At 38.8% G+C, this 23405-nt stretch overlaps 1 protein-coding gene across 2 annotated transcripts in view; it reads right to left on the bottom strand.

Moving 5' to 3' along the window:
* Positions 1-23405, bottom strand: part of ALKBH8 (alkB homolog 8, tRNA methyltransferase) — a 64617-nt gene that overhangs the window by 12211 nt on the left and 29001 nt on the right. For both annotated transcript variants that reach the window (XM_079787353.1, XM_079787354.1), the window contains 2 exons: positions 9053-9159; positions 1339-1490 (listed from right to left, as the gene is read on the bottom strand). In XM_079787353.1, coding sequence (XP_079643479.1) covers positions 1339-1490; positions 9053-9159 — 259 coding nt within the window. The remainder of the gene's footprint in view (positions 1-1338; positions 1491-9052; positions 9160-23405) is intronic.

The raw sequence follows: 23405 nt of genomic DNA, 5'->3' as shown, positions 1-23405 counted from the left end.
TTACATTGTGTTGGTTACATCAGAATTGCAATCACTCTACAATATACATTATAGTTATTCTAAATTGGTCTTAGTAAAATTTTACTCTCTTGGAAATTATGAAGATCTAAGTTGTCAAAAGGGAATAGCAACCCTTATCTTTAAAAATCTATAAATTTGTACCAAAAAGTATCCAAAAGATGGCCTTGAACTTTAAAAAAAAATCTGTGAACTGACTATACAATCAGAACTTTTTATAGGATCCCTTACATTGAATTAATGCCCACAACAAAGAAACATTTGCATAAGAAAACTAGCTTGTCTGTCTAACTAGACTTCAAGTTCCTTTAGAACAAGTGCCATAGTAGACATCTCAAGTTTTCTAACAGGAAACTTGTAGTTATAATAAAGGTTTTTCAATTTAAATGTTTTTAAGATTATGACTAGATCCAAAAGCAAATCCTAGATAACTCCCATAATTAAAACCCGAAGGATATAAATAAGATCTTACATCACTGTCATTAAAAAATTATTTATAAAATGGAAAAGGTGTTTAGCTATTGACTCTAAGAAATATAGGTCATGGCATACTTATAAAGACAGCTCAAAATAGCATCCTCTTGACAAAGTTTTTGAGTACTTTTTTAAAAAAATATGTTTTTATTGATTTCAGAGAGGAAAGGAGAGGGAGAGAGATAGAAACATCAATGATGAGAGAGAATCACTGATTGGAGGCCTCCTGCACACTCCCCACTGGGGATGGAACCTGCAACCTGGGCATGTGCCCTGACCAGGAATCGGACTGTGACCTCCTGGTTCCTAGGTCGATGCTCAACCAGTGAGCCATGCTGGCCGGGCTTTTTGAGTACTTCTTTTATTCTTAATAGATCTCCAAATTGACATAAACCACTGTTCGTCCTCCTAGTTATCTCCAATTTCTCATATCCAATTTCCCCTTTGGATTGATGAGGAGTAATTTAAAAGCTTCACAAGCTGTTTCCAACAAAACCTAATTTTATGGTATTTTAATGTGCTATAATTGTAGCACGCTTAACTGTGACTTCAATAAAAAATATTTATTTGGCATCCAACTATGCTCAAGTACTATTTGTACAAAATAAACATGAATTAGGTGGAGTCCCTATGTTCAAAGAATATAAACTCATTTTAATGAGGGTGGTCAAGAAAAATATATGTAAATATATTTTATATTTAAAAATGTATGTAAATAGTAAGCAAAATGTTGGAAATGCCATTAATAAGGTTAAAGCAAAGCTCTCCTTGGCTCTGTTTGGACTTTAAGAAATTTTCATACTAGATTTATTCCATTTTACAATAAAATCAAAATTATATACTTACTACAGTCACAAGGTGTTTGTCTCACTTTCCTAAATGTAAATGATGTCCGTATTCCCCTCTTGCTTAAAGTTAAGTCTCCAACATCACCAGTGATAATTCCACTTTTGTGACCCTTGGATGCTTGAACAGTATCAAATTTTCTTGGTGTTATTCTAAAAACAACAGTCGAAATAATTTATTTAACACGGCATTCATAAAAACATTTCAGGTCCTTTAAAAACATTAAGGAAAATCTAGAAGAATGTATTGCAAATATCTGTGGATTCCCTGAATTGTTAAGCAGAATTAGAAAAAACAAAGAAATAGAAGTCTATGTCTTTTAAGAGGTTATCTTCAAGGTAATCATATTAAAAGAATGTACAGCCTTGGCTGGTGTGGCTCAGTTGGTTAGAGCATTGTATCATGCACAGAAGGGTCATGAGTTCATTTCTCAGTCAGGACACATATCCAGGTTGCAGGTTCGATCCCTGGTCAGGGCATGTATGGAAGGCAATCTATCAATGTTTCTCTCTCACTGATGTTTCTTTCTTTCTCTCTTTCCCTTCATCTCTCTCTAAAATCAATAAAAAACATATCCTTGGGTGAGGTTTAAAAAAATAAAAATAAGTTCCAAAATGGTGGTGGAGTAAGTGGAAGCTACACTGGTCACTCTCCCTGGACCAAACTGGAATTACAACTAAAATATAGAAAAACCACTCTGAATAATCAACTGAGGACTAGCTGGAGAGAACCATGATAACCAGGGATGGAAAGTGGAGACTGCATAGGGACTAGTAGGAAGTGTAGAAGCATGAAAGGGCTGGCCAGGCTCACACAGCAGCTGAAGTTCCAGAGGGATATCTCAGCTGTGGGGGCCTCCCACTGAGAACTCTGGGGTCTAAACCTCAAGCTGGGCTCCCCAGCCCAGAGCACCAGAACTGAGAAAGGTGCCCAATAACATCTGGCTGTGAAAAGCAACAGAGTTGCTGTCTGCCAGGGAGAGACAGCTGGTAATGCAGGCACCCTCTTAAAGGGCCAATGCACAAAATTACATGTGCAGTCACTCATCTTGGGCTCTAGCAGAGGGAGAGCAGAGTGGACTAGAGCTGTGTGAGCAAAACCCAGAATTGAGGGCTGGTTAGAAAGGCAGCCACCCCAGTTTCCTTTGCCGAGTCATTCCCTCACAGGGCAGAGGGCATATTTCTCCAGCAGACCTTTACCATCCAGGCAGCTTTAGACTGGGGGGGAAAGCAATTGCCCCATCCTGTTGGAAAACTCATCCCACCCTGTAGTTGATAGCCTGAGGCTAATCAAAACTGGGGAAGAAAAAAAAAAAGAAAAGAAAAAGAAAGAATCAGTCTGCAGGGAGAGATGGATCTCCGGAGTCCTTGCCTGATCTCCTTCTGGGTCTGGGCTAGGAAAGGCAGACACTGGTGCACATCTTGGCCTTTCCCAAAGGCACCCAGCCCCGGCAGAGGGAGCCACAAGCCGTGGATTGCTGAGAGCTCCTAAAAGGGTAATCAGGGCCAGTCACAAACAGTGTCTGACATTGTCCTGCACTAGAGATTAGGAGTCGCGGTTGTTCTGGCCGTTCTGCCATTTCAGTCGCTGGGCTTTTATTATATAGGATAATACTGTATTGTATATTTGAATGTTGCTAAGAAAATAAATCTTAAAAGTTCTCATCACAAGAAAAAAAACCTGTATCTGGTGGTATTAAATAGACTTACTGTGATGGTCATTTCACAATACACACACAGAAATAATCATTATGTTGTGTATCTGAAACTAATAAAATGTTATATGTGTGTGTTTGTGTGAGAGTTAATTCTCATTTTAAGACTCAGAATTCCCAGGCTGATAGTTTTTAAACCACGCCACAACTACCTAATTAATTCAGAGTAGTGAAAAGAAGTATTTTACAGGTCTTGATGTTATTTTAAAAAGCATTTTTTTCATTTTCCAAAAAATTAAGTGTTGAATATTGACCTTGTATACCACCACCATGCTATGTTCACTTATTAGTTCTAGCACTTGTTTTGTAGATTTCCTATACCTACTAGAGGCCCAGTGCACAAAATTTGTGCACGGAGGGTGGGGGTACCTCAGCCCGGCCTGCACCCTCTCGCAATTAGGGACCACTCGCCTGCCTACCTGTCTGATCGCCCCTAACCACTCTGCCTGCCTGCCTCATCACCCCTAACTGCTCACCTGCCTGCCTGATCGCCCCTAACCACTCTGCCTGCCTGCCTGCCTGCCTGCCTGATCACCCCTAACCACTCGCCTGCCTGCCTCATCACCCCTAACCACTTCTGCCTGCCCTAACCACCTCTACCTTGGCCCCCGCCATGGAAGCTTTGTCCGAAAGGATGTCCGGAAGGTCGTTCGGCTGACCGGTCTAATTAGCATATTATGCTTTTATTATTATAGATAATCATGAAGAGTTTTACTTCTTCCTTTCAAATCCATATTACTTTTATTTCTTTTTCTTGACTTATGCTGGCTAAGACATCCAACATAATATTAAATAGAAGTGGTGACAGCAGACATTCCTGTTCACTTCAATATTTTAGGAAAAAGCATTCAATATTGCACCATGAAGTCTGATGTTAGCTGTGGGTTTTTCACGCCCTTTTATCAGATTGAAGAAGTTTCCTTCTTATCCTAGTCTGCCAACTTTCTATCATGAAGGATGCTGAGTTCTGTCAAAACATTTTCTGCATCAATCAAGATGATTATATATTTTTCTCCTTTGTTCTTTTTAATGTGGTGAATTACATTGTTTGGTTTCCAGTTGTTAAAGCAATATTGCAATCCTGGGATAACCTCCACTCAGGCTTGATATATTTTCCATATATCATAGGACTGCATTTCTAATATTTTGTTAAATAATTTCTGCCTCTCTGAGAGAAACTGGTCTACAATTTTTTGTTGTTGTAATGTCCCTGACATGTTTGGTGTCAGGGTAATGCCGACCTCATGAAACAAGTTGTGAGAATGGCTTTTTAAAAAGAACTTGCACTAAAGTAATTTTTTAAGAAGTAAAATCAAGCAATTATTGTCTGAAATTATATGCTTGATAGCTTAAAATGATTAATACTACAGTGCTGAACAAAGTAAAGATATTTCAGAACAATGAGTATCTTGAACCTCTTATTACCAAACAAATTTCTCTCTTTGGGACTAGTTCTCTATGATGGTTCTCTGAAGTCAATTATTTCACTTGCCTAGAGTTAAAGGTCAAGCTGTATGAAACTACTTTGACACCAATCTCAGATGTTTAGGAATAGGTAAATCCATGTTGAGAATAATGAATTCTTGCCCAGTGGGCTTGGCTCAGTGGTTGAACATCGACCTATGAACCAGGAGGTCACAGTTTGATTCCCAGTCAGGGCACATGCTCGGGCTGCGGGCTAGATCCCCAGTAGGAGGTGTGCAGAAGGCAGCCGATCAATAATTCTCTCTCATCAATGATTCTCTCTCATCATTGTTTCTCTCTCCCTTTCCCTTCCTCTCTGAAATCAATAAATACATTAAAATAACAATAATAATAATAACGAATTCTTTACACATCTCTGAACATCTTTTATTCCTCCCTGCACTCAAATTATAATCTAGTTAGGAAAATATAAAATAGATAAAAACATTTTTTATAAATTAAATGACAGTTTCACATAAAAGACATTGTATGAGAAATTAGTCTTAGGAGTTAAGAAACAGGAGAAATTATTTCAGGCTAATGTAGTCAGAAAAAGTTTTATAAATTAAAAAGAAAGTAAAAGTTGAGCTGTATAGTATCTTTAAAAAAGTAAATGGAAAGAAAAAGGAAATTTACTGCATTAAGAGCTGTCAAAAGTATGAAGGCTAGAGGCACATATAAATTCAGAGGAAAGGGAGCAAATGAGGATAGCTATAACATGGTTAAGAGGAAAGACTCTGAAGCCAGACTGCCTGGCCTCCAATCTTGGTTCTGCCACTTACTGGTTTGTGACTTTGTACAAGTTATGTAACCTCTTTATGCACCAATTTCCTTTAAAAATGGGGACAAGTCATGGAAGAAACTTTCTACTCTGTGAGTTAAATGAGTTAATGTATGTAAAGCTTTTACAACAATACCTCACACAAAGAAAATGCTCCAAAAATAACTCAAATTCATGAAATAATGCCTCCCAAGGCCAGTCAAATAACATAAATGAGTGAAGCAGATTGATCTATTTAGAAATACATTGTTTGCCATTAAACACATAGGGATAGTCTTCATTTAAAAAAAACAAAGTGTTCTTTTTTTCTTAAAATACACAATCCCGCTCATTCTAGCTTTTCTTTTCCTACTTTTAATACCAACATGAGTTCAAGAAATATTTAATTTTCCATTTAACTCTGTCATAAGAGAAAAACAATAGTACAAGCACAGTGATAAGTGACAAATTATACTGAGCCTTAGTTCAGGAGTCACAGAAAGTGGTAGGAACTGTAGAGAACTTGAAAATGTTGGCCTCATCAAAGACGGCCATAGATAGTCTTGGCTACTGCTGCCCAATGATACTGTGGCCATGTTGTCAGACCTTCCCAATTTTCAAAAGGAGCAAGACATTCAGATTTTTATGTAACTGTTCCTGATTTTTACATGTAGGCAATTTTTTACAAATGCTCCACGTGGACCACCACTGCCCCTGCCAAAAAGTCTGACTGCTGCATCTGACCCATGCGTTTCCCGTTTTCCACCTTTGATTTAGGGCACAGCGGCTAGAAATCTAAACTAGAACTAGATCAAATTAAAAGTGTTTGGAATATTACAGGGCCATGTTAACCAACGTTCTTCAATTCATATCCATCAACAGTGCTTTCTAGTGTTTTTTATAGTACAGAGATAAAAATATTCTTTTTAAAAATATTTTTCTTGATTTCAGAGAGGAAGGAAGAGGGAGAGAGATAGAAACATCAATGATGAGAGAGAATCATTGATCGGCTGCCTCCTACATGGCCCCTACTGAGGATCGAGCCTGCAACCCAGGCATATGCCCTTCACCGGATTCGAACCTGCGACCCTCAGTCTGCAGGCCGATGCTCTATCCACTGAGCCAAGTGGCTAGGGCGAGATAAAAATATTCTTATCAAAATTTATTTCCTTTAGTTCATACATACAAGGTGAGGCAAAAGTATGTTTACAGTTGTTTATATGGAAAATAACACAATAATTAATAAATAATACTACAAGAATAAACTGTTTCGTATACTCACAACAGGAAAACTTCTTTTGCCCCACCCTGTATTTTTAAGTGTATTAAATGTGTTTACAATTTATTCTCCCTTCCACACAGAGACTCTGGTGAAGAGCTCAATAATTGGTATATCATTTGTATGGTCAGTCGCTCTCTGTTCCTATCTCTCTATCTATGCCCCATTCCCCTTACACTCCTCCTCCTCCTTGCTCTCTTCTTACACACACACACACACACACACACATGCTTACACACTCACATTACAGGCATTGAGTATCAATGGAATACTGAGGGTTTTTACCCCCTGAAACTAATGTAGAGAATTTTGATTCAAGTGAGAGATTTAAAAATAAATATTACCTGCAATTCAATCTTATAGAGATACCACTCACAACATGCTTTAAACAGGAGAATAATGTGATCAAAATGAGGTTTAGGAAAACTAATCTGTACCATTACCCAGAATAAACTAAAATATTTTCAAAACATAGGCCTAAAAAAAATAATTGGTTATTTTGTATTTGCTATAATACCATTATTCTTAAGTTTAAATGTTACTATGCTTGATCCTAAAAAGAGAAAATATATATATTCTCCTTTAAATGGCCATGAAAAAGAGTGAGGCAGATGCACAAGCCTCAGTGCACAAAATTTGTTTTTATGGTTCACATTTAGGACAGTTTACAAATTCATTTACATGCTCATTTCCCAGAATTCTTATAAATACATCAGGTTATAAGCAGAGAATTCAGCAGTATTTACAGCAGCAAGAGAAAAGCAGCTAGTAAGAAGAAGAAAAAAGATCAAATATATCAACAATAAAATGGCAATAAATACATATCTATCAACAGTTGAATCTAAAAATCAAAATAAACAAACAAGGAATCTAATGAACAAAATAAAATAGAACCAGAGGCATGGAAACATGGAACAGACTGACAAATCTCACAGGGAAGTGGGGAGGGGAGGGCGGGAAGAGGTTAACCAAATAACCTATGTGCATATATGCATTACCTATGGTCACAGACAATAGGATGGGGAAGGCCTGGGGTGGGGTGGGAAAATTTTTATTTTATTATTCTGGAAAATAAAGGGACATCTGTAATACTTTCAACAATAAAGATTTTAAAACGAAAATAAAGTATATGTAAATTTTAGCAGTGCGATGCTTCCTTCTCAAAAGGCTTAAGATGCATTTCTGCCAAAAGTGCATAATCCATTTCTTTCGGATTAGATTCAATCAAATAAACTCAAACTCAGGGCATTCTAAAAAACACTGGCCTCCTTAAAAGTGTCAATGTCATGAGAGACAAAGAACAGTTGAGGAATTATTTCAAATTAGAGAACTGACAACCAACCAAAGGTAATGCAGGATCATGGACAGAATCCTAGAAGAGAGGGAAAACTAACTATGCACTGCCAACAATGATTCTCTGCTTGACCAAAATTTAATCAGACTCCTCTGAGCCTGACTAGGCTCCATATTTGGGCATGTCCTCCAAGAGCCCAATTTTAACGAGATTCCTGCTAAGTCGTTTTAGCCAGAATCCCCCATCTTTGATGGCTGATCATCCTTGATGTCTGGCCAATGTCCTCATTTCCCATTACCCCCCACTAACTGGTCACCCTGACTTGCCTTCAGCACGAATCCTATGGTTATTTGGACAGAATCCCCCCTTCCATCCACCAAGCCCCATCCCCAACCCTGGGCTTCCTGGCTATAAACCCCACTCTTCCTTGTTGTATTTAGATTTGAGTCCAGTTCTCTTCTCTCATGTTGCAATAGTGTCTGAGTAAAATCTGGTTTTAACTCCTGATAGGCTCTGGTTTGTCTGTGACTATAAAGTACAACTAGCAAAAGTTAAAAATTGATTGCCTAAGAGTATTTTTATCAATATTGAATTTCCTGAATTTGAAGATTGCACTGCAGTTTTATAGAACAGGGGTTAGCAAACTTTTCCTGTAACAGGGCCAGACAGTAAATATTTTAGGCACAGAGGTCCACATACATTTTCTGTTGCATATTCTTTGTTTCTGTTTTGGTTAATTACAACCCTTTAAAATGTAAAAGCTGTTGTTAGCTACTAGGACAGAGCTGTATAAAAACAGACTAAGGTCTGAATTTGGCCTATAAACCATAGTCTGTCAACCTCTGATACAGAAAATGTCCTGCTCTTAGGAAATATGCAATGAAGTAACTTTCCTTCATAAGATTCAGCAACAGTAATAATAATGATAACATGTGAGAGACAAACAAAACACATGGCAAAATGTTCACATTTGATAAATCTAGGTGAAAGGTGAAGATAGTTCACAGGACTAGGCTTGCAATTTTCTTTAAATTTTAATTCTTTTCAAAGAAAAGGTTAATATTATAAAAAGCGATTTAAAAAGTTTTAAACCCAGAGGACTCAATGCGCAGGCCTGGGGCATGGTTCTGGTGGCTCACAGGAAAGAATGAGAACTCTCACAAAGCAAAGGGTATCTGTGGTCAAGGTCATTTCAATACGTACCCATGGGTCCAAAGGTATCTAGATTCTCCTGTCATCACCAGCAAACTCCGACGAGGCAACATGACTGGCACTGTGACACCATCTGGGTGCTTAAAATCCATGACGATCTTGAAGTAAAGGAAAAAGCATAAAGATTAACCCCAAGATGCACTCCAAGGAGAAGAATGATTCACTGATTCTGACTATCTTTCTAGGCTAACAGAGATTAAAACGTGACAATGCTTAGAGAATTTATGTGCACTCAAACTTTGGTGCACATAAAACTCAACTGAATGACTAAAAAACATACTTCGTCCATAGAGACACTCAGCAGGTCTAGGGTGAGAGGCTCAGGAGTTGGCATTTCTAGCAAGCACCCCAGGAAATTATGATGCAGGTGGTCCGAGGACCATACATACTACACAAAACACTAGGCTAAGTGGTGCAATGCAACGACTGTGGAGCTGAACCTTCATACCCTGGTTCTTCCATTTACTAACCAGGTGACCGAAGGGACAAGCAAGCCCTTTAATCCCTCTGTGCCTCAATTTTTAATAAATTATAGAATAAATTAAATATATAATAATATAAATATAAATATACTGGCATACAGTAAATACAAAAAATACTGGCCATTATTACTTTTAGTGACCATTATTAATAGAATTATAATAATTAATAATCCAAGGAGAAATCAGTAATAGTTACAGATTCTCATATAATCCATTTTGCCCTTAAAGTCATGCACCATTTTGAATATTAGAGGCTAATTTACAAGAGATAATCAAAGAACACATGAACATTTTCAATCACTCTTCACAGGTGTGCTCAAGTATTATTATGAATAGCAACTTATAAAGAGACAATACTCAAGAAATGTTTTGTCTCAGCACCCAACACCAAACAAATTCAGTCTAAATATAGCAGCAGCTGATAACTGTAATTTTAAAAGGCATGCCACAGGGTATAAATATGTTATTAAGTGAATAAATCAATCCATTTGAAAAATATCAGTGGGATGAAGAGAATTTAGCACAGTACTTTTGTTAAAGGCAAACATAACACAATACCTTGCATGAAGTAAGCATTCAATAACAGTTAGCTAGCATCTATAATAATAAAAGTGTAATATGCTAATTAGACCTGGCAGCTGAACGACCTTCCAATGACATTCCTGACGAAGCTGGGGCTGCGAGGGCCGAGGCAAGCCACTGCGGCTGTGAGGGCCAAGCCCTTGCACGAATTTTGTGCATTGGGCCTCTAGTTAATAATAATAATAATGCTGTATCAAATTAGATAATGCACATGAATTTTTTTGAAATATAAAGAATTATACAGGTCTAAGCTGGTTTACACTTTTCTTATCTGACCTTCCAAGGGGAGGAGGAGGTCAGTGGGGAGAAAAAGGGGACATCTGTAATATTTTCAACAATATAAATAAATTTTTTTAAAAAGAGAAGAAAGCAAGATGATACACTTTAATTTTCCAACCATTATCTGTTCCAAATTACCACAAATAGTCTTACTCTAACAGCATTCTATTTATAAATGTTGTAGCTGAAGTCTAAAGTTTATACTGATGCCTGCAACTTGCCCAAGTGTATGAACAAAAGAAGATAAATATTGCTAGGACAGATATTTGATAAAGCATAAATGTTAAAATGTTAAGTGTAGGATCCCGGTGGTAGATATATTCTGTATGAAAATTTTCATAATGAAAAGTTGGGAATAAAAATCAAATGTGGCCCAATTTTTTAAATCATTTTTTAAAAGAATAATTTATTGATTTTTAGAGAGAGGAAGGGAGAAAAGAAACACTGATGTGAGAATGGAACATCAATTGGCTGCCTCCTGCACACCTCATCTCTACTAGGGAATGAGCTCCAAAGGGGGCATGTATCCTGACCGGGAATCAAACCAGCAACCTCTCAATGCACAGGACAATGCCCAGCTAACTAAGCCACACCAATCAGGGCCCATGGCCCATTTTTAAATCAATATATATAGGTCTCAATTTTCTGAATAGATGCTGAGGTCCACACATAGGAAAGAATAATGAGCATATTTATTAATTATTTTATGAAAGATATTTGTTTGTAGCTTAAAGGGATGAAAATTGTTGATGAGAAAAATATTCTGAAAGACTAGACTCTAATTCATTAAGTATACAAATACAGGGCAAAAGTAGGCTTAGAGTTGTGAATATGTGAAACACAGAGTTTATTCTTGTATTATTATTTCTTAATTATTGTATTATTTATTTGTATTACAACTGTAAACCTACTTTTGCCCATGCTGTCTGTATATATTGTGTGAGGCATCAAAGGCTGCAATAGTGAATAAGAGACATGTTTTCTGCCCACGTAGAGATTACAGTTTTTGGCTAATTAATAGTCAACATGTTTTGCAGATACACCATACCTACATATTTGTTAAATTCAAATACATTCTCTCCTATCAACAGAGAGTAGTGATTTCAAAATAGGAAAATCTCAATTTCAATAAATGATCAGAACTGACACGGAAGTGTGAACACGACACTAATTAATTTGGAAGCACTTTACTTACCGTTTACCAGTTTACCGACAGGATACCACAATGGATAAAATAAACATCCAGATGGACGAGGTGCACAGGGCAAGGTATGTGGGAAGGAGCACAGAGGTTCCATGCTGCTCTGAGCACACCACTCTCCCAGCTCCTCCAAGTGGTCATCCACCTGGAAGCTCTCCAAACCCTATACTATTGGGATGTTTGTGGAGGCTTCATCACGTTAACCAATTATTAGCTCCATTTCCAGCCCCTCTTCCCTATCTGAAAAATGAGGGCAGGGCTGAAAATTCTAAGCTGCTAATCACTGCTTGGATTTTCTGGTTACCAGCTGCCAGCCAGAAGCCCAACAAGAGTCATTTCATTACAAAAAGGACATTGCTGTTACCCAGGAAATTCAAGGGGACTTAGGAATTCCGTGTTAGGAACCGGAGTGAAGGACAAAAATATTAGAACAAATGATGCTCCTAGGCTCTAATCACTTAGGAAATCATATGGTTTTAGAAGATCTGTGCCAAGAACCTGGGCAAAGACTAATATATATTTTTTCTATTATCTCACAGCTATATAATGTGAGAGTATAATTTTTAATTTAGAAAATAAGTTTTACTTATGAAATTACATGTATATTTTCTATGAAAGTTTTCTTAAAACATCCCATCACAAAAATAAAGAATTATCAGTATCATCATACTTAAAGTATCTGTATCTTAAATAATGATAGCGAAAAAATAAACAAAACAAAAAAGAAGATTGAAAGAAAATTCACTAAAGATTCACAGTCGGTAATGCTCTGCTGCAACTGCTGACTCATTCCGCCATGTGCTGCCCTGCTCCACAGGAGTTTTTTCCAATTATTCGTTTTGGCTTTACCTATTTTCTTTATTTTCTGGGGTGACAGAGTCAATAAAGATCAAGTTTACAGAAAGTTCATGGGGCATGACTGAGGATAATGTTCAAGTTCAAAGCAAACAAACATAAAACCCAGACATTCTGATCTTATAAAACCTTTACACATCCAAAATACAATAGAACAAAGCCCCAGACACAGCTATCACTCTATCACTCAAATAAAGATAAGATTCATAACAAATAATCTCCATGTTGGCCGAACAGGGAATCAAAGAATGTATTGCTCCTAGGAACACTTCTGAGAAAGAAGACAAACTTAATCCTGAACCTTTTTGGTTAGAAGTAGGCTGCGATCACTAACCTTTTGAAATCCCAAAGAGGATATAGGCAAGAGACCATATAATGAGAAGAATGGTATGTGATTCATAGAGAATGATGAAAGCTGAGAGGACAGAAGTGACAATAATGCAGAAAACATTTCATAGCTAAGAATTTAGCAGAATAGACAGTGTCTACCTGTTTCCCATAGCCTGCCAAATATAAATAATTTGCTGTTACACTAATACTTTCACTGGTCTCAAATGAAATGAATTTATTTTAAAAAGCAAACAAGTGATTCCACATACCTCATCATGGCCATGTCTACTATGTTTGAAAAAGTGGGAAAAGAAAGAAGGAAAAAGGGAGACAGATTCACAAATGCAAGGACACAAGAGTGAAGCTACACAACATTTAAGAAGAAATACAGCAATGTGAACAATGTCTGTTTATATACTTTCTCTGGGTTTACAAATGTAGAATCCTATCATGTCATGAGATAATTAGTCTATTGTGTGGGAGAAGAGGAACTTTGAACATTTTTAGTAAAACAAGTATAGTTTTTTTTCCTCTACAAAAGATGATACTCCTAGAAGCACACTTTGCTAAGTTGACAAGTAGCTGGAAGAGAAGCTTGCTGGTATGCCATATTTTTCCAAGAGGAATTAATATAAATTTTGCCTAGGATACCTTAGAGACCAATGGCTAATGCCAGTAACCCTTAAATCTACCTATCCTATCTAATAGAGAGGGAAAGTGCTAATTAAGGAGGGAATATGCTAATTCACTGCCACGCCCTCAAAGATGGCGGCACCCACAGCCACAAAATGGCAGTGCCCAGTCTTCTCATCCCCGCCGGGGCACCTGCCTCCAGAATCCCCAGTCTCCTCAGGCCTCCAGCTGCCCAGAGTCAGCCCGAGGCAGAGGCAAGCCTCAGATGTCGGTTGCCCACTGCCTAGGGCTGGCCCAAGGCACAGCCAAGCCGCCTCAGAGGGTGGCTGCTTAGTCGATGCCCGAGGCGCAAGCAAGCCTCAGATGTCGGCTACCCAGCCGTCCAGGGCCGGCCCGAAGCGCAGGCAAGCCTTGGATGGTGGCTGCCCAGCCACCCAGGGCCGTCCGAGGCTCAGGTAACCAGGGGCGCCTGAGGCTTGCGCTGCCGGCAGTGGCAGCAGCAGAGGTGTGATGGGGGCATCACCTTCCCCTGATCGCCGGGTTGCTTCCCACCCCTGAGGGCTCCCAGACTTTGAGAGGCAGGCTGGGCTGAGGGGGACCCCCCCGCTCCAGTGCATGAATTTTCATGACCGGGCCTCTAGTACTTAATATGATAGCAAAATATGGCCAAATTAAATAAAAGCTTAATTTACTTTACTGAACATCTGTGGTTTTGGTGGTTTATTTTTGTTTCTTCTTTAGATGGGCTTAAAGATTCAACTGTTTAATTGTAAGAAGCTCATTCTTTTGAACACTTATTAAAAACCGTATGTTAACTTTGGGGGAGCTCAAACAAATAGGAGCTCAGACTATTTAAAAGGACAGACATCTACATTAATAAAAGAGTAAGATGCAAATTAACCATACCTTTGCAACACCCACCAGCCAATCAGGAGTGAGTATGCAAATTAACCCAACAAAGCTGGCAGATTGATTTGCATACACAGGAGCCGAGCAGCTGGGGGCGGGGCAGGACGCTTGCATTCCACACCACCCCTGCTGCTCCGGGCCTCTGGGCAGCATGGGAAGGCAGAAAGGCGGCTCCAGACCAGAGAGAAGGCAGTGCCAGCAGCCAGGGGAAGGAAGGCCCGTTCTTGCACGAATCTTCGTGCATCGGGCCTCTAGTCCCATACAAGCCTGCTTAGTTTCTATCCTTGAAGAAACACAAAAATAAAAAACTACCAAGCCAATATCCCTTACCTCACTTCTAACAAAGTATGTTTTAAAACAGTAACAAAAACAAGAGTCTTGAATCCATTTGCTAAATTTCTTGAAAATGGAATCGTGTGAAACTCAAAGGAAGGAGACAATGGCAGCAACACACCCTGAAATCAACATATAGGACACAAGACCTCCCGTTTGAAATGACTAAACAAGCTCTGTTCCCTTGTTCTGCAGTGAGAAGCGCTTTCATAAAGTAGAGGCCTTAATAGTCTTATCATGAAAGGGAAAAAGTCTCACATTAGAACATGAAGATGTGATGGTACCTGATGACACAGAAGAGTGATCCAGCAAGTAGTAACTGCAGCAGCTAAATACCACTAGCCCAAAGAAACTAGAAAATTTTCCTAGTTGATCAGGTAGCATGAGCATATTTAGGGCACACCTGGGAACTTGTCTATAGTACTGCATATGTGAAACAAGCAAAATTAGATTAGGCTAAAAGTTTAAAGAGAAAACATCACAAACAAATCTATTGTATAGCACATGTCAGCAAATTCTACCTTTCAAACACAACTCCGCCCAACAAAACTAGGTCCTAGCTGCTGAATGAACAGATGATTTTGAACTGCTTTATCTGGCTGAGCTCAAGTAAATCTAAAATAATAAAAGCATAATTTCTAATTAGACCGGATATCCTCCCGGATGTCCTTCCTTCTGGACAAAGCCACAGCAGTGGTGAGCGGGGGCCTCAGTGACGGCGGCAGAGGCCCCCAGCCACAGCGGCGGCGGGCAGGGGTCAGGGCCAAAGCCCTTGCAAAAATTTCGTGTTTCGGGCCTCTAGTTATTAAATAAAAAGAGAAGGCATCTTTTATTTTGAGTCTAAACACATTGCCAAAAGGCACAATAGAGAGCAAAATAAACATTGTGTAACAGAAAAGTAAGCTGGTAAAGAAAAGTAAGCTGCTAAATTGGAGATACTTTAGCCACCACTAAATACTCAATATTCAATATATATAAAGCTAAACTTAAATGCCTATGAGATAATACTATCATGCTCATATGTTTGCACTCAAGAGACTTGCTATCAGCTCTTATTTATCACAGTGTAGTTTCGTTTGCAGGACCTGTGAAGTGAAATCCACCATCATTCAAAAAATGGACTCTCAAAAGTCCATCACAAACCACTTTAGTAAAATTAAAGTTTTACTTTGTCTATGATAAGGCTACAGAGACTGAAACACTTTCACAAAATTATTTTTAGATTTAATTCTTATTTACTTGTTAGATTCTGTCTAGTAGATTATACTCAATAAATATTTTAAATAAACAATTTGAAAAAATATACATAGAAAAGGTAAATGAAGAGAGAGAATGAGACAGAGGCAAAATCTACAGAGATAATGGATGAGAATTTTCCAAAACTGATGGAAAAAAACAATCCATTGATTCAAGAAATCCAATAAATCCTAAACAGAATAAACAAACCCATCAAAATATGCAAAATAACTTAGAACATCAAAATAAAACTATGGAAAACAATAGGTAAACAATATTAAAAGAAGCCAGAGAAATAAAGGCCACCGTCAAAGGTGACAAGGGCAATAATGTAATACAAAATAGTGCACTGAAAGAAAATAACTGCCAACCTCAAATTATATATCCTGTGAAAATAGCCTTGAAGAATAAAGGTGAAATAAAGACACTTACAGACCAAAAACAAAAATGAGTTAGCCAACTGAAGACCTAGACTGAAGGAGATTTAAATGCTGTACATTATACAAAAGGAAAATAATCCCAGACGGAAGGTGTGAGATACAAAAAAGAAAAGCAAAGAAGATGGTAAATAGGTCTAAATAAATATTGACTATATAAACCAAAGAAATATCTTTAAAAATTAAGAGAATTCAAATATACAATAGGATATAAATTAGAAGAGAACAATAGAGTTAAAGTGTACTCAAGTTTTATATTATTCGTGAAAAAACTAAAGATAACAATTAAGCTTAAACTTTAAATGAATCTCAAATAATTTTGTTGAATGAAAGAAGCCATATAGAATATTGTATGATTCCCGTATTTAAAAATTCTGGAAATACTAAGTTGTTGAGGAACAGAGGGAGATGAGAAAACCTTTGAGATAGGGGATATATCATTGTCTTGAGGGTAGTGAAGATTTAATGAGAAAGTATTTAATATGTGCAGTTTATTTTATAATATGACAATTATACCTCTAGAATGTTGTTTTTAAAAGAAAATGGTGTGAATATAGTTAAAACAGTGCTTGAGAGCAAAATTTATAATCTTCAAAATACATGTCAAGAATATTTCTCAGGTTTTAAATTAATCAACTGGTGGAGATTTAGCCAGAGCTGGAAACCCAGAAATAACAAAATTTTGTTTTGTTTTGCATGGAAGAATAACAGTGAGTGGTAAATGGCTGAAAATGAAAGATAATAAGTTTTGATTTAGAGGAGAGAAAATGTCTTTTAGAGTTGGACATACTCAGGTCCAAACTCTGAGGAGGAAAATAATCAAGGCTGGAAATATGTTTGTATCTCCCACATTGCCTGAGACAATGCTCATCATATAAATAAAAGCTCTTTTAACAAACATCCATTTAACCAATCATATGCTCCATTTCTTCTGTAGAGCACACTCATGCCCTAAATGTTTATGATAATAGGCAACTCTCCAATATGTTCAGGTACTTCTCCTCTCACTGAGCTATATACCTCACAAGTTAATTGTGTATGTTCCCCAATCTCTCTGTGCTGACTACACTTCTTTTGCAATTATTTAATTTAATATTATGTAAACTAATGAAAATTGAGTATGAAAAATAGGGTTTTTTCTATATAAACTAAATTGCATTTTGTTGAAAGACTCAATGAAAGTGAACATATTAATAAACTGTTGTAACGGATGCAATTCAATAATAAAATCTTGGAAATACAAACAAAAATTTGGATATCTTTAAGCTTTTGTTTCACTTTAAAGAAACCAAAACTGAAAAGACAGGGCAGACTGTGGACCGTCACAGAAAGAAAGGCTGTACATCGAAATATTGGTAAGTTTATTGTAAGTTAACATAAAATGTTTGAAATCTGCATGTATATTTTACTATTATTATTCTCCAAGTCAAGTGACTTTTTAATTAACAACCAACCACTCATTCCAGCTATATCTCCTACATGGGCTTTCACTGTAGTTTTCTACATTCAAATGATAAATTTTATTCTAGTTCTACAGTATAGGTAGGGTGGTACAATGCCGCTGACTTGTTACAAAGTAAATGCACAAATTCTAACTGACAGAAGAATCGGTACGCTGAAGGCTCCAAATAAAGCACAATGTTCTATCTGATGGTGCTGCACTATGAAGCAGACTGTACTGACTGCTGGCTGAAATATCTCTGCCATTATCCTCACTGAAGGAGCATGAATAAAGATCTTACTCCATATACGGGAGATAAAGAGGACACTCTAAGAACTGCCAGCAGAATCTCAATTGTCAAGTTTACACAAAAGGGAATTTTAGCTTCCAAGAGAGTTTGAAAGATGAGAAAATTATACAGAAACAGGAGATCATCAGAACATAACTTGGTAGGGAAAATGCTGAAGAGTGAAAATAGATTCAATGTACAAAAGTAAACATCCTATATAATAAAAGCTAATATGCAAATTGTCCCCTCCACAGGGAGTGTGACCGGGAGTTTGACAAGGGGGCGTGGCCAGCTGGCCAACCTCCTGGGAACCCCCAACACATGAATTCATGCCCCGGGACTCTAGTGATCAAATAAGGTACAGCATTTATTTCTGGCCCACAAATCAACAGATATACTTGTCCACAGAAATTTTGAGTGTTTAAATTTTGAGACCTATTGGATAAAAAGAAAAAGTTTTCCTAATGCCGTGTTGATTGTATTATGATGCAACTAAATATCCCATATCAGTTATGCTTTCTTTCCATATCTACATCAATATACACAGTCACATAGAAATAACCAAGGCAGATAGAAAGCATGTGCATTGCACACACACACACAAATGCAAAAGAAATATACTCCCACTAGAGGGGCAGATCATTATCCTTTAATGGTAAGGGCTCTACTGGGATGTTAGAAATGATCACAAATAAACTATGAAGGATAGAGAAGGGAGATCAAAGCTACACAGCAAAGACAATCCATTTGACAGAATTTCAGAAATGTAAATATTCGAAGGACTATCAGATAAGATTAGTCTGGGGCCTGGAGTCAAAAATGAGAAGGAGGCTGTACAACACTGTATTGCTTGTATGAAAATTTGAGAGCTGAATCTGAGGTTAGAGATGCGGTCAGTATGTCCAGGGTCCAGACTGTATTTATTGTTTTAAGCTCTATAAATAAAATAGGTGTTTTTTTTTCCCCAATGTGTGCTGAATATCAGAAAATAATGAAACATTTGTCTGTTAAAGCAATATACTCCTAAAAGAGAAGTACTCTGCCCTAGCCGGTTTGGCTCAGTGGATAGAGCATCGGCCCACAGATTGACAGGTCCCGGGTTCAATTCCGATCAAGGGTATATACCTTGGTTGCAGGTTCCGCGGCCCTGGTCGGGATGCATGCAAAAGGAAACCAATCGATGTGTCTCTCTGTCTCTCCCTCTCCCATCCACTCTCTCTAAAATTCAATGGAAAAATATCCTCGGATGAGGATTAACAAAAAAATTAAACAAATAAATAAACAGGAAGTACTTTGTGAGTCATTCCTGACAAATAGGAATGATGAGCATCTGAACATCTCTGGAGTAAACTATACAGAGATCAGGCTCAAAAAAGCCCAAAGAAGTTATAAAACCATTCACCTGGCAGTAGAGAAACTGGGTAGCTCAAGACATTTTACAAAGAACTTTTATTCAATGTTTTATTTTGGGAAATCAAGCAGGACTCAATAACTACTGCATGAGACTGGAGAGAGAACAGGTAATATAATGAAAGATGTAGACAAGAGTCTTCATTAGCAAAATACCTAATTACCCTGGCCACTCAGTGGCAAAAGTCATATGAAATATTTATTGATGAACCAACTTACAAAATTAGTGTTTGCCCGAATATTTCTCTGTTCAATACCACCAGCTATCTCTACCCGTTATGGTAACTCTTTTGGTCAGTCTTTCGGTGTATCTTGATGCTATAAGTATTAGCCAATGCAATGCAAATACAAAAAAAATTGAAATCACAATTCTTGTAAAAGATAGAAAACTTCCTGAATTTGATGAAGCACTTAACATCTGAAGATCTGCCAGAGCCAGGGCTTTTATAACTGAAGAAAAGAAAAGAACAATATATTATCGGTGCTTCAAAATGAAATAATTTGGATTATTAAAAGATTAAGAGAAACTTTGGATAAACTGATAAAGACTATAATAATTTTTTTGTGGGGGACAGGCTCTTTATCATCAAATCATGAAAGTTAACTGCTATCATATTTTATCAGAAAAACAATACTAAAACAAAGGTATATGACTCATTCTCTGTTCAAAAAATTAGTGCATATTTGAAATATAATCTAAATGTTAAATTTTAAAAAATCTAAACTATCTTCATAATTTTTAGATTCATTTTTCCAGATAAGTCTTAATCAAAAGAAGTTTTTCCTTATTTACAATAAGTTTGTTCCTGGTTTTAAGTATATACACATTAAGTAGTCATTTCATCCTTAGCTGACCAAGTCTTATGGTACTTGCTGAACTAATTATTTGTCCAATAATGTTACTAGCTCACCATCACAAGGATGTTTATGTCAAGGGTGTATCTCTAGACATGCATGTGCAAGCAAGGCAGGCTGCATTTTACAGCAGAACAAACCTATCGGAGATGGAGTACTTAAAAACAAAAGCCCACCTGACTTCACAGGATGTACATTATTCTCTCACATCCTGATGCATCTTACCCCTGGTTGGATATTTCCCTATGCTAGTCCTTAAGTAGGGAAGCAGTGAGCATTTGAGAGGGGAAGAACCTGGTTCCTTGATTAAATCACTTACCTAAACCAACAAATTGAAACTTTGGAACTAGCCTTCTCTAAAACATCTTGTTATATGTTTTAGATATTAACTTGTTTTTGTTGCATAATCATTTTATTTGGATTTTTTTGCTGTTATTGCAAGGAACAACCTAACATATACATACCATCCTAATAAAGAGGGAATATGCTAATTGACCCTCACGCCACACCCACAGTCAATAAGGAGGTAATATGCTAATTGACTGCCATGCCCTCAAAGATGGCGGCGCACACAGCCACAAGATGGCAGCGCCCAGTCCCCTCAGCCCCACCGGGGCCATGCGCCTGCCTCCGGAGTCCCCCAGTCCCCTCAGCCTCCCAGCAGCCCAGGGCCGGCCCGAGGTGCAAGCAAGCATTGGATGGCAGCTGTCCAAGCCGCCCAGGGCTGCCTGAGGCTTGTGCTGCCGGCAGTGGCAGCATCAGAGGTGTGATGGGGGTGTCACCTTCCCCTGATTGCCGTGTCGCCTCCCGCCCCTGAGGGTTCCCGGACTGTGAGAGGGGGCAGGCTGGGCTGAGGGTCCCCCCACCCCTTCCAGTGCATGAATTTTCACGCACCGGGCCTCTAGTATAACATATATACATGTATTGATAATACTTTTGGAGGCACAAAAGCATTATATAAGATTACAATCTAACTGTAGAGGAAAACTAATAAACTTGAAAATCAAATTTGCAGTATATTTTAGATGAACTATTAGTGTATTAAGAAGAATATGCTCAGTTAAAAAGATAAGAATATGCTCAGTTAAAAAGATAAGGCATTCAAGTAATATTTATCTAAAAGTTAAGAATACCACATGGAAACACCTTATATCAGAGCATTTAAGAGTTAGAAGATCTTAGAAATTTTGCTGGAAAAGTAAGAAAGTAAATAAACATAACCGCAAGGATTTCAGCCATGGAGAAAAAAACAAAACCAACTCTAATAACAAAACAAAACAATGATGCCACTGAAAAAATATTATAATGAAGTGGAAGCCAGAGTAGATACTATTGTAAATTTCTTAAAACAATTAAGGGGGTCAAGTCGGTTCTGGAGTGATGGTGAGCTCCAGGCCCAAAGGTGGAAAGGTTGGCTGATGAGCCTGCACAGTCTCTGGTGGAGGAAGTGTCACCTCAGGGTGCTTTGCAGGAGCTGCATTCTGCTGCAGGGCTGTAGCACCAGCCTCCAAAGTAGATTCTGGAGTGATGGTGAGTCCCAGGTCCAAAGGTGGAAAGGTTGGCTGATGAGCCTGCACAGTCTCTGGTAGAGGAAGTGTCACCATAGGGTGCTTTGCAGGAGCTGCATTTGGCTGCAGGGCTGTTGCACCAGTCTCCAAAGTAGATTCTGGAGTGATGGTGAGTCCCAGGTCCAAAGGTGGAAAGGTTGGCTGATGAGCCTGCACAGTCTCTGGTGGAGGAAGTGTCATCATAGGGTGCTTTGCAGGAGCTGCATTTGGCTGCAGGGCTGTAGCAGCAGCCCCCAAAGTATGTTCAGGAGTGATGGAGAGTCCCAGGTCCACAGGCGGAAAGGTTGGCTGATGAGCCTGCACAGTCTCTGGTGGAGGAAGTGTCACCTCAGGGTGCTTTGCAGGAGCTGCATTCTGCTGCAGGGCTGTAGCAACAGCCCCCAAAGTATGTTCAGGAGTGATGGAGAGTCCCAGGTCCACAGGTGGAAAGGTTGGCCACTGAGCCTGAACAGGCTCTGGAAGTGGAAATGCCACCGCAGGGTGCTTTGGAGGGGCTGCAGTCTGCTGCAGGGCTGTAGCAGCAGCCTCCGAAGTAGACGGAGCTGAGGACTCCTGCTGGGATGTAGGTTGTTCTTCTTTGGTAGACATTGCATGATGATTGGAGACCTTGCTAGTAGCAGATTGTGCAATCTTCTTAAGGGGCTCGGAAGTTATCAAAAGCCCCAGGTCCACATCTTTAACACCGATAGGCAAGAGTCGATGTTGAACTTCACCCCAATCTGGACGTGAGTCTGTTGCCTTCTGATGTGAAGGCTGAACTTCAACATCCACAGAAGACTTTGGAGGTTGATGTCGACCCTTCCCATGGATTCGCGAAGTTTGTATATTGGGAAGAGGCACGGGAGGTAGAGCTGGGGGATGATGCTTATGTTGAAGTCCTTGGTGGTCGTCGAACAAAAATTTCAATGGCTCAGAGGACACTGTAGACTGAGTTGAGGCTTCTTGTTGGGGTGGAAGCTGAGCTAAAGCCTCCTGAGGGTTCAGAGAAGGGGACTCTGAAAGAACAGCTGAGGCATCCTGGTTGAGTGAAGAAAGCTCAATATTTGCAGGATTTTGCTGATCCCAAGACCAGGACTTGGAGGGCCCCAGGGGGATGGAGGTCAGCAGGATAGAGTCCATAGCCAATTCCGGAATTGGAGCTGCCTGGACCTGCAGCCACAACAGCTGCCACAGGAACAGAAACCGTGGGGCCCACATGTGCAGCCCGGACATGACAGGCAGAGGTCCGGGTCACAGTGAGTCACCAAGGCAGATGGGGCAAGGAGAGCGACCCAGGATACTGGGGCACAACGAAGGATCCAAAATACTGGGGCACATACAAGCAACCCAGACAAGTGGGATGCAAGTACCATGCGCTGAGCAGGAGCCCAACAATTGGCAGCTATGTCACAATTGGCAGCCCTGTCACAATTGGCAGTCCTGTCATGCATGTGCCCTTAGCAACCAAGCACCCCTCCCCCACCTCAGGTTCTAACTGTTATTATTCTTGGGCCGAAGTTTCTAT

This window comes from Cnephaeus nilssonii (assembly GCF_951640355.1).
Source record: "Cnephaeus nilssonii genome assembly, chromosome: 13".
In the NCBI taxonomy this organism is placed as follows: domain Eukaryota; kingdom Metazoa; phylum Chordata; class Mammalia; order Chiroptera; family Vespertilionidae; genus Cnephaeus; species Cnephaeus nilssonii.
The sequence above is the reverse complement of the archived record's forward strand: the minus strand, read 5'-3'. Positions and strand labels throughout refer to the sequence as shown.